General features: G+C 41.8%; 1 protein-coding gene across 2 annotated transcripts in view; it reads right to left on the reverse strand.

The window, feature by feature from the left end:
- Nucleotides 1-12,532, reverse strand: part of DISC1 (DISC1 scaffold protein) — a 388,216-nt gene that overhangs the window by 206,086 nt on the left and 169,598 nt on the right. The window contains exon 9 of one of the 2 annotated variants that reach the window (XM_065919846.1): nucleotides 2,800-2,988. In XM_065919846.1, coding sequence (XP_065775918.1) covers nucleotides 2,800-2,988 — 189 coding nt within the window. Of the gene's footprint in view, nucleotides 1-2,799; nucleotides 2,989-12,532 lie in introns of those variants that run through there. The other variant, XM_065919847.1, reaches the window with a different exon arrangement.

The raw sequence follows: 12,532 nt of genomic DNA on the forward strand, positions 1-12,532 counted from the left end.
CCAACCATCTCAGTAATGTGCAGAAGCACATTACTTCTGTGTATTTGCTCTACATTTAAACTTGAGCACAGAGCTCACTCCAGATTTTTAACTCTCAAAACCCAACAAATAATAGAATGTGGACCTTGGTCTAGTTTAACATCATATCAATGGATAAAAGCTTTACTTTACTAAGAATTTATTTCTTTGTCTCTCCCACTCTCACCAACCCAAGGTTATTAATTTGGTTCACCTAACACCAAGTCGCCTCAGATTGCTTAAAAATTAGCTTCAGCCTATAAAGCACAAGGAAGGGATACCCAGGTGGCTCAGTGGTAAAGAACCCACCTGCCCGTGCAGGAGCTGCAGAGGATGCAGGTTCGATCCCCGGGTCGGGAAGATCCCCTGGAGGAGGAAATGACAACCCACGGCAGTATTCTTGCCTGGAAAATCCCACGGACAGAGGAGCCTGGTGGCTACAGCCCACAGGGTCTCAAAGAGCCGGAGAGAACTGCGTGCGTGCACACACACACAGGGGAAGGGAAGCTGATCCAGCAAAACCCCAGTGTAAACGTAGAGAACGCCTTCACAACAGCAATGAGCCATCTGCAATTTAGAACCATCCACGGTGACAATCTCTCATTCCGTTTGTTTATGTTTTATTCATCATTTTGAACATACTTAGTCAAGTGACAATGATGAGACTCAAAAAGTACCGCACAGCTTTTTTTCCCTAAAAAAAAGATATTAATGACTTTCAAGAGCTTAACTGTTCAAATGAAAATATTGCTGCATCCTATTATATATAGGATGGATAAAAAGATCCTACTGTATAGCACAGAGAACTATATTCAATATCCTATGACAAACCATAATGGAAAGGAATATAAAAAAATGTACATATATATGTGTGTGTGTATATATATATATATATATATATATATGAGTCACTCTGCTGTATAGCAGAAATTAACACAACATTGTAAACCAACTATACTTCAATAAAGTTTTTTTAAAAAAGAAAATATTGCTGAACTAAATTTGTCCAAATTTGTTCTCATCTTTTCTCTGTGATATAAATTTCCTGTTTCGCAGCAAAAGTCTTGTGATGATAACATAAGACATCTCATAGTTTTCCTTGTTTATATTTTTAAAAATTTAAAACAAATTTATAAAAATTTATAGCAAAATTTATTTAGTTACAAGATTAGACTTACAATAACATAATAAACTGCAGCATTACATCTTGGAGGAACATGTTGTCATTCCTCAGGACTACAGTTATATACTAAGGCTCAGATGCACAGTCTCTAGCTTACATATTTGGCAAAAAACAAAGCTTTGACCTGCAAAAGTGAAAAAAAGATAAGGCCAACCTAGAGGTGTCCACGACTGAGAAGACACAAAAACGGTTGACAGTCGCATCTGTCATTCAGATAACTACAAAGAAACCTCTCTCTACAAAATTTAGTAAGCCTTTAAGACAAAATGTACTAACAGTGAAATGATACACCTATTTCTACTAGCTGATTTCATATTTGTTTGGTTTTAAATGCTAATCTTCATTTACTTTAATTTGTAGAGTATTTTCAAATAAGTGTGTTAAAGGTGTTAGTCACTCAGTCACATCTGACTCTGCAACCCCTGGACTGTAGCCAGTGAGGCCCCTCTGTCCATGGAATTCTCCAGGCAAAAATGTTGGAGTGGGGAGCCATGCCCTCCTCCAGGGGATCATCCCAACCCCGGGATCAAACTCAGGTCTCCTGCATTGCAGGTGGAATCTTTACTGTGTGTGCCGCCAGGGTGGCCCCATTTCAAATCTGGCTACCTAATACCATCATTCTTGTTTCTTTTTAAACAAGTATACTTTGTAAATACAGTTCTTTGTTAGCATAAATGTCATTCATTTTTCTAGTAAACATTTACTTAGGAAATATGATTTACTGTGTATGAACTTTGCCTTCCAACAACCTCTAGTTCCCAAGAGAAGGGCAAAGGTGTATGCACACACACACACAATCCCAGGATCTTAATAAATTAATGCAATTAATCTGTACCACTTAACTAGTTTATGAGATGGATAATCCATCATCTCATTTTCCTGGTGAAGAAACAGGATCTAGCATCTATTGTATTTTAAATATAAATTTTCTCCCTATGATTTCATTCTGTATATTAGAAACTGAATCATCAGAAATTCTTTACTATTTTTTTTTAAGAAACAGGTTTGACTTCATTAATTTGGGCTAAACCACAATCTTCTGAAGTTATCCCTCAGAGTGAAACTTCAAGGTGACCTCATTTACTGTTAACAACTAGACAAGAAAAGACCACAAGAATAGTTTAACTCCTCCAACAAGTGGACACTTCGGCCAAGGCAGCCTTCTCTGCATCTGCCCCTTCTTTGTGGGCAGTTCTCGGGAAAGCCCACAAAGAAGAGGCACTCAGTGGCCTTTCCTTGGTTTTCCCAGAGCCAGCCTGCTTTCGTGTGCGATTGTGCAAGCCAGAAGGCTGAGCCAAGGAACAAAAGGGAGATAACTGTCAACCAGAAAATTCTCAAGACCTGTGCCAAGGTGGAGATTGCTTCAAGTCATCACAAGGCCATTAGCAAGCACAGAGTCGAGGAGGAGGAAAGACAGGAAATGAAAAGGCATCAGATTGATAGCAAAACAAACGCTGACAGAAATTGTGCCCTATTTTCTAGGGGTCCTGCCAAAAATATCCTGTGTGGCTCCAGGACAGCCTTCACAGTAAAGGGTACATGTGAATCCGTAAATAAATAGCACGCATATTTCATCGGGCAACTGTGTGACCACTTACCATAGGCAGTTCTCCCCTGGTCCAGTTCTTGCCTGAGTCTGCTGTAAGCTTCTTTCACACTTCCCAGCTTCTGGACGTTCCTGGAGCTCAGTACCAACAGCTTGTGGAGAAGTCCCTCCAGCCCTTCCCTCTCCAATGTCAAAGATCTGATCTCCTCCGTCAGCTCCTTGGCTGTACAGAAATGGCTTCCTGCAGCGCATTGTGGGAGAGAAGGCGGGAAAACAAGCATTAGAGCATCCCTACACACGGAAGACGCAGCCATAGCTAAGCTGTACCATCAGCAAGAGTCCTGTGGGCTGCAAGGAGATCAAGTCTGTCAATCCTAAAGGAAATCAACCCTGAATACTCATTGGAAGGACTGATGACGAAGCTGAAGCTCCAATATTTTGGCCACCTGATGCAAAGAGCCAACTCGTTGGAAAAGACCCCGATGCTGGGAAAGATTGAGGGCAAGAGGGGAGGGGGGTGACAGAGGACAAGATGGTTGGATGGCATCACCGACTCAATGGACATGAGTTTGAGCAAACTCCCGAACAAAGTGAAAGACAGGGAAGCCTGGCGTGCTGCAGTCCATGGGGTCACTAAGAGTCGGGCATGACAGCAACTGAACAAAAAGAATAACCGTGTGAGGTGAGGAAACTGAAATTTGCAGCTATGTGCAACTGCATGAACAGTCTTCTGTGGAGGGATTTGGAAGCACGCCAACAGTCCTTCTAAAACTAGAAAAGCTTCCAGTCACTTTTACACCTTTTCTCATTGTATTTTGTTTTAGAGGTTCCACTGATTAATTCATATCCTTCTGAAACACAATGACACAAAAATGTCCCAGTGAAACCCAGGAAAGCTACATGGTATCATTCCATTCAAACATCCAAATGTCAAAGAGGTAAAATATTACAGTAGGGTGGAAAGCAAATGGGCCTTGGAGTCAAACTAGACTGAAATTCAAATCATACTCCCCCGGTAACTCAAACTATGACCTGGAGCAAAAAAATTAGCATATGGAATTTCAGGACAAACTTCTTACAGAATATGATTGTGCTAATACCTGCATTAGAGATGACTGCAAGAATAAACTTGAAATTCTATAAAATTCTGAGCAAAATATAAGGCACATCGAATTTATCAAGGGTGAAAGAACCCAGGTTAATAGATGGAAATTAACTGTATTTCTAAATACCAGCAGCAAACAATTTGAAGATGAATTTTTAAAATACTATGTATATTTTAAAATTCAAAATACTTAGGGGTAAATTTAAAGAAACATGAGAAAACTTCTCTACAGAAAACCATTTTGAAACTTCTGAGAGATCTAAGGAAGACTTAAATAATTAGAAAGACAAATCATATATACATATATTAGAAAACTGAATACTGTTAGGGTTTTCATTTTCCTCAAATTGATCTATTGATTCAATACAACTTCAATCAAAACCTCATATGAATCATTTTTAGAAATTGAAGAACTTATTCTAAAATATAAAAGGAAATGCTGAACCAAAGCAATCATTAAAAGGTAGAACAGAGTTAGAGGACATCTGCTACTTGATTTATTAACACTGAAGTTATAGTAAATGCAGACAGTACGGTCCTGGCATACAGACAGACAAACAGCTCTGGGGAACAGAATAGACAGTCTAGAAGTGGACCCACACTCACAGAGTTGAGTGATTTTCAACCAAAGTGTCAAAGCAAGTCCATGAGGAAAAAGGAATGCTTTCAGTGGAATACTGGAACAAGTAGCTACCTACCTGGGGAAAACAGTAACCTTGATACATACTTCAACCATACACAGAATTTAATTAGAGATGGATCACAAACCTAAATGAAGAAGTGAAACCTGTAAAGTTTCTAGAAGATATAGAAGAATATCTATCTAATTTTGGGGCCAGCAAAAATTTTAGAAGGGACACAGAAAATATTAATTATAAAAGAAAAATGGATAAATGGACTTCATCAAAATTAAAAACCTCTACTTCTCAAAAGAAGAAGATGCATAGGCAAGCCATAGACAGGGAGAAAATATTTACAATATATATATCTGATGAAGAACTTGAGTCCTGCAACTCAATAATTAAACCACAAATAAACTGACTGGCAAGTGGACAAATGATGCCACAGACACATTACAAAGATATACACATGGCCGAGAAGCATATGAAAAAGTGTTACCAGAAAAATGGTGGAGATTGAAATGTACAGCCACTTTGAGAAAGGTTCTGCCAGATTCTTATAACCTCAACATACACCTATCCTGTGATCCAACAATTCCACTGCTAGGTATTTACCCAAGAGAAATGAAACACATAAGCAAAAATTCTGGACTCAGATGTTCACAGTCATTTTACTCACAACCCCAAACTGAAGACAATGGAAACATCCATCAGTTGGAGAATGCATAAAAAGTGATACATCCACACATCAGAAGACCACTCTCCAAGAAAAAGGCATGAACCCTTCATACATTCAGTGACATGGAAGTATATCCAAAAAAGACACAGAAGAATGTACCCTACATGATTCCGATGATATTAAATTCTACAATGTGCTCACTCAGTTGTGTCTGACTCTTTGCGACCCCATTAACAGTAGCCAGGCTCCTTTGCCCTCCACTATCACATGGAGTTTGCTCAAATTAACATCCACTGAGTTGGTGATACTTTCTAACCATCTCATTCTCTGCCATCCCCTCTCCTCCTGCCCTCAATCTTTCCCAAAATCAGGGTCTTATCCAATTAGTCGGCTCTTAGCATAAAGTGGTCAAAATATTGACGCTTCAGCTTTAGCCCTTCCAATGAATATTCAGGGTTGATTTCCTTTAGGACTGACTAGTTTGATTGCCTTGCAGTCCAAGGGATTCTCAAGACTCTTATCGCACGCCACAGTCCAAAAGCATCAATATTTTGGCGCTCAGCCTTCTTTATGGTCCACCTCTCACATCAAGGACCATTTGAGTCCTAACTGTTGACATAGATTTGTAAGATCAGGAAACAACCAGCATTTAAAACTTGAAGAATGGTGTAAGCAGCTTGGCAGAAAATCCTATATAGAAAATAGATCACTCTTGGAGGAAAAAAGTTACATCACCAATAGCCTCACTGATGCAGAGGATGATAATGTGTGGAGAAACAGGAGTCTTGACTTGAGTCAAATTGTGTATCAGGACACTCATTCTGAATATGAAACATTTTAGAAAAACCTTAACCAATTCATTGCCCTTATATTTTTCTTTTTAAAGCATGATATGTGACTTTTCAAAAGCTTAAGTACATCTAAAAGAGCTATTTCAATAAGTATAAAATAAAAAGTCTAAGCTACAGAAAGCATTGCATCATTGTTTAATTGACAGCAATTTTTCTTTCTTAGTACTATATAAAATAATGGCTCATTTTATGTTCACTAAATTACATGTTGTTATCTCTGCTTTACAGTGGAGAAAACTGAAATCTAGAGAATTATATATCTTGCTGAAGGTTCCATAGCAGTAAAATGCAGGGCAAGTTTCCAACTCAAATATAACTCCAGAAGTCTCCAGAATAATAGACTGTGCTATTTGTTTCTTCATTCTGATTATCTAATTGGCAGATTTCAATATTATATAAATATGGAAAAGGTTACAAAAATTTTTTCCATGTTAGGGCATTCTGAATACCCAAAAAATATCATTATCTGTTACTGAAATCCAGTTTCCAATTCCATGACTAGATAAATATCTTTTGAGACTATTTATTGTCTATCACTGTGTGGGTAAATACAGAAAGGAACAAGGCACAGTCCCTGCTCTCCAGGAAATTATCTTGAATGAACGGGATAAAATGGGGACTTCCCTGGTGGTCCAGTGGTTGAAGCTTCGCCTTCCAATGCAGGCAGTGCGGGTTCAATCCCTGGTGGGGAGTTAAGATCCCACATGCCTCATGGCTGAAAAAGCAAAACATTAAAAAAAAAAAAAAAAAAACAGAAGAAGCAATATTGTAACAAATTTAATAAAGACTTTAAAAGTGGTCCTTATCAAAAAAAAAAAAAAAAAAGGAGGGGGAGGGGGGATAAGATGTATGGTAAAAAAAAAAAAAAAAAAGGCAAATATTCACTAGGAGGGTTCATGGAAGGGAGATAACTACAGAAAGGGAGATGGAGGCAGGTTCTCCAGGAAAGAATGTAAGGTTTCTAAAGAGGAAATGGGACCCTGGCTAAGCAAACAGCCTCATCTTTGGGGGGAGGTGCATGACTGAGGTGGAGCGTAGAGCAGTCAAGAAGTTGGTGGAGACCCCAAATGTCAGGCCAGTGGGTTTAGAGCACTTAGGAAAAACAAAGTCCTGATAAGGAGAGCAGGCTGGACTCCACAAGCTTTGGGTTGTAAATGGAAGCACAATTAAATTTTCTGAATCCATGACTTCTATCTGAAAAATGACCAGTGAGGGCCGCTGCTGGTGAAACCCCCCATGAAGAGCCCCCAAGAAGCCAAAGGACCTGCCCCAGAGGTGTGGTTGCCGATAAACAATGCAGTCCCACCCAGCACATGTGGTGCCTTCAAGTTCCCTTCTCAGCCTGGGCTGAGGGAGCCCCCACCAACACCCCAGACCTAACCCTCACCCTCACTCTCATCCTGTTGGGTCATATTCTCAAGTCTACAGAGTTAATAAAATGTGGGGTAAGCACCAAATGGGCCCCAGAGACTCCAGGCTGAAGGTGCCAAGTGTGCAACTTCCTCCTGAGAATAGTTCAGAGAGAAGACCTCTCAAAACAAACAAGAAGAGACTACAGAGATGGAGTGAGTGCCAGTATGGAAGGTGTCCTGGAAATACATCATCAGGCCCTCCTGCAACTCATCACCAGCTCTAGAGACCAAGGCCTTAATAAAACATGAGAGCAATCACTAATTAGGAACCTTCCTTGATCTGAAGGGGTATGGCTTGGGAAAATGCAGAGTGATGTGCAAGTTTTATATACACAGAATGAGTGTGAATTCCCAAAGAGACAGCCAATATCAAAACCCACGCCGTGAGAAAGCACGACAGTACCCTTGGTTAATATTTCATAAGCATTTTGGCCTCAGACCCAAGCCCAGGAGGTGAATCTGGCTTGAGGCAGCCCTCCCTGATTGCTGAAACTGGCGAGAGATTTTAGATGAAAATTGAAAAAAAGAAATGTTGATCCTTGAAAGAAGTTCCATAAGTGACCCAGTGACCCCAGTCTCCATCATCCTGATGGGCCTTCCCTAAAGCCAAAGGGAATCTGTGTGCTATGTGATCAATCGTTTCGGCTGTGTCTGACTCTTTGCAACCCCATGGACTGTAGCCCACCAGGCTTCTCTGTCCATGGGATTGTTCAGCCAAGGATACTGGAAGGGGTTGCCATGCTCTCCTCCAGGGGATTTCCCCCACCCAGGTATCGAACCTGCATCACCTGCATCTCCTGCACTGCAGGTGGGTTCTTTTACCACTGAGCCATGGGGAAAGCCCCAGAATATTAGGGGTGCGTATCTGCCTTGGCATCAAATTGTATACATGCCCACCTGCTCTGCAGCAAGGGAACCGCACATGGGCCTTCAAGTAGGTTTTTTTAAAGCACCTGTCAAAATATTTTATTCTACAAATAACACAACTAGAAACTTCTAGGTGTATGCCAAAGCTGAAACTGATGTCATCCATTCTGTTCTCTCTAACTACATCCTGAGTGTCTCTGAATTCAAATATTTACGCTTCTCTGCTTCATGATATCTGCAAGTCACTTTCTGAGGTCATTACTTGAGTCTTGTAGACTACAGAGTTCATGGATAAATTCTCCTTTAGTCTTCCCAAAAATCCAGGAAGGGGTTCTTATAATAATTGTCTTTGGTTTCTAGTTGAAGAAACGGAGACCCAGAGAGTGACTCTCCCAATGTCACAAAGCTTTGGAATTTGAAGATGTCACATTAGATTACTGAACTTGAACTTGGTTCTTCCAACCTCACGGTAGGTGCTCATTCTACCAAATACAGTTCAGTAAGGGACTTGGTAAACACACGATCACAAATCATTCATAAAGGGAGGGAACCACAAGAAGACAGGTTGAATCCTGTGCTCCGAGGGGTTGTTTCACTCGGTCAGTCCCCGGGCCTCACAATGACGTCTGCCCCCGGGGACATGCACACGCATGGTGCTCGCTGGGCCAAATCTGTTTCCACTTGTGATGATTCTCCTAAAATTATCCTCTTCAGTTCAGTTCAGTTCAGTCCTGCAATTGTGTCCGATTCTTTGTGACCCCATGGACTGCAGCGCACCAGGGTTCCCTGTCTTCCCATCCTATTCTGCCTACCCAAATTTGAGCTATACTTGACTAGGGAAAAAGAAATAAAGCCAGTGTTGAACATAAACCCCTAACTAATAAAATCCTGCATCTCTTCTCTGGTATGACACCAGATCTCTTGAGGAATTCCAAGTTCAAGTTCACACCCTCTCTGCCTTCTAGGCACCGCCCTTGGCAATGTCAAGGTCGCAATCAAGCACCAGCCAACTGCACCCATCCCCCTATCCATGGTATCTCCTTCAGCTAGAATCTGCTATTTTCTGCTGGTTTTGTTTGTCTCTTCCAGTCACCATGATTTCCATAGACACTGAAAAGCATCTTCTGTGTGCCAAGTTCTGGGACTGGTTCTGCACATCAAACATTTTGGAAATGGCCACATTGCATAGAGAAAATGAGGGGAACAGAATGCTGTAACACAGGATTTTATTAATACATAAAACATAGACTGCTTCAACTAGACTGAGAAAATGAGCTGCCTGGAGAGAGACAGAGTATACAGACAGACAGTGGCCAGATCATATGCAGAACAGAACCCCAGCCTGTAGCAATGCGCTGAGGAAACACACCCCTATGCACAGAAGCCAGCATAGGAGGCCAGCCAGCTGTGAGTCAGACCTGTAGGCAGTCAGACGCTTTCTCTAACCACAGTCCAGGAAGCTACACAACAGCTTCTGTAACAACTGGCCCCAAATAGCCAGCACTTGATTAATAACAGCTTCCCTAACCTTTGTCCCTGCTTCCAGCTTAGGACCAATCAGAGAAAGCCAAATATGCTCCCCTAAGCAATCACACTGGGCGCTCTAGTTACCTCACCCCTAGCTTCCCCAAGGCCAACAGCTTCCAGTCATTACCGGAACCTCCTTTTTTTCCACTGCAAAGCTTTCCCACTCCTCTGTCTGCCTTGGAGTTTCTGCCACAACAAAGGCGATGGTGGTTGACTCCCTTGCGATTAAGGTCTGAACAATACCCTTTCCTTCTTCTCACTTGGTAGGTCTCTATTTCCACCTTGGATAAACATCATCTTTGAAAAATCTTTACTGAGTCTATCAGATCCCCTAGCCATTGATCAAAACCATAAACTTTTTTAGAGAGAAGCAAATATTTTGTATTTACCTAGAGAATCTAATTTTATTTCTAAGAATGCTCCTATTTCCCTCGAAATCACACAGTGGTAAAGGATGCGCCTGCCAATACAGGAGACGCAGGTTCAATCCCTGGATCAGGAAGATCCCTTGAGGAAGGACATGGCAACCCACTCCGGTATTCTTGCCTAGGATATCTCATGGACAGAGAAGCCTGGCGGGCTACAGTCTTGGGATAGCAAAGAGTGGGACATGACTGAGCGCTTGAGCAAGCACACACGCACATAAAACAAGAAAGGCTTCAGGCTGCCATTTAGACACATTGTATCCAACCAATGTATTTTTATTATTCCCTCTCTCTGCAGAGAGCAGATGATTCTTAAATCAAGAGAAATCCTCAGTCCATTGATCAAAACCAGGATGGGAGATCTAGAAGCTTTCAGACAGACGAAAGGCCCTCTAAGAACGTAAGGGTGTCCCACAAGGTCCTCTCATTCAGTAGGGCTTCTAAGAACCTCTGAGCATTGTCCCAGCGCCCTCACAGAGGTCCTAAAATAGAGAAAGGCCTCTCTTGGAGATGTTTGTGCTTTTGTCTAACAGAGTGAGGGTTTGCTATTCTGATGATATAAAAACAGACCTGACAGGATCCTACGGAGAGTACCTCTTCCCTCCTCAACTCTCCCTACATGGAGCACAGCTCAAAAGGAAATGGAAATTGCATTATGTACAGAAGTTAAGGGGCTTCCCGGGTGGCTCAGCAGTAAAGAATCTGCCCACCAACACAGAAGATACAAGAGACGTGGGTTTGATCCCTGGATCAGGAAGATCCCCAGAGGAAATGGCAACTCATGCCAGGATTCTTGCTGGGAAAATCCCATGGACAGAGGAGCATGGTGGACTAAGTCTGTAGGGTTGCAAAGAGTGACTAAACCAATATCACCACGGAAGTTAATGATGACCATCTGTCACCAACCTAACTCACAGGGCAGTCCATGGACTGAAAGGGCTGTTCACCAAGGGGCTCAAGAGTGTCAGGAAATAGGATGTGGGGAGTGTGTTCCCACCCCAGCTAACTCGGGGGATCCCTCATTCAATCAGGTCTCACCGATTTCTCAGCTGATCTAAAAACTACACAGAAAACTCAGGCCCTCTGTGCAAGACACCATCTTAAGAATTTTCGCCGGATCCTAAACGAAATAATTCACATTTGAGAGAGAGTTTCTCTGCTGCCCAAATGATGCATCTCCTCCCTTGGGCTTAATAGAGACACATCCACCTGTATTCCTGAGAAAGATACATTGATTAAGAAAAGCAAAAACCCTAACTCAGAAGCAAGATTGTATTCAATCTTTTTTCCTCTTAGCAAATGGGGCCATAATTCGAAGGAAATGGAATGTGAAGCTGTTGAGAGCCGAGCCACACATGTGCGTCCACGTGTTCTACGGTTGTAAATAACACGCGTGACTGCGCCAGGCACCAAATTGCTCGTTAGCTGCCAACATTAGTTGTTTAATGATCTGAAGAGCAGAAGCTGCCAATTATTGTATTCCTTCTTAAAATGCCATTTAAAACCCATACATGTAATTATTATACCTTTTCATTAAATTTTTATGATTCTTCTGGAGCTGATGAGCTATGGATTCATTCAACTTATAAAACAGGCTGTCATTACATAACTGGGTTTAAAATCCATACATCACACCTGGACACTAGCCCTGATCTAGCCCCACTCAGCTAATGGAGTGAACTTAACCACAGGACACTTTCCAGGGCCTCAATCTCTCCCTCTGTTCCTCGGGATCACAGTGTTTCTCCCTCCTATCTGATAGAGCTGATGTGAAAATAAAATAGCAAATGCAGAGGAATGTTCAAAAGCCCTGTTCAGGGGCTTCCCTGGTGGTCCAGTGGCTAAGAATGCAGGGAACACTGGCTTGATCCCTTGTCCGGGAGATTCCACATGCCTCAGGGCAACGAAGCCCATGGCCAGAACTACCGAGCCCGAGATCCACAATAAGAAGCCACCACAACGAGAAACCTGCCCAGCAGCTAGAGAAAGCCCAGGTACAGCAACAAAGACCCACCACAGCCAGTAAATAAATAAACCTTTTCTTTAAGTACTGTTCAAATGATAGAGTAAGATCCTATTTTCAGAGACTCGTGTTTTCAGCCTACTGATTAATGGAAAAGTATATCCCTTTATAACTACCAAATTAAGGAAGGATAATGATCCACTGAAAATCCTCCAAAAATCTCTAATCTATGACTAGGTTGTTACTCTGAGTACATCAGCTTGTCTCCTGTTACCACTCTTTCCCCCATAGCAAGTGGTTGACCACACCCTCACTGAGCATCTCCAGATACATAAA

This window comes from Muntiacus reevesi, chromosome 2, assembly GCF_963930625.1.
Source record: "Muntiacus reevesi chromosome 2, mMunRee1.1, whole genome shotgun sequence".
NCBI classification, from domain to species: domain Eukaryota; kingdom Metazoa; phylum Chordata; class Mammalia; order Artiodactyla; family Cervidae; genus Muntiacus; species Muntiacus reevesi.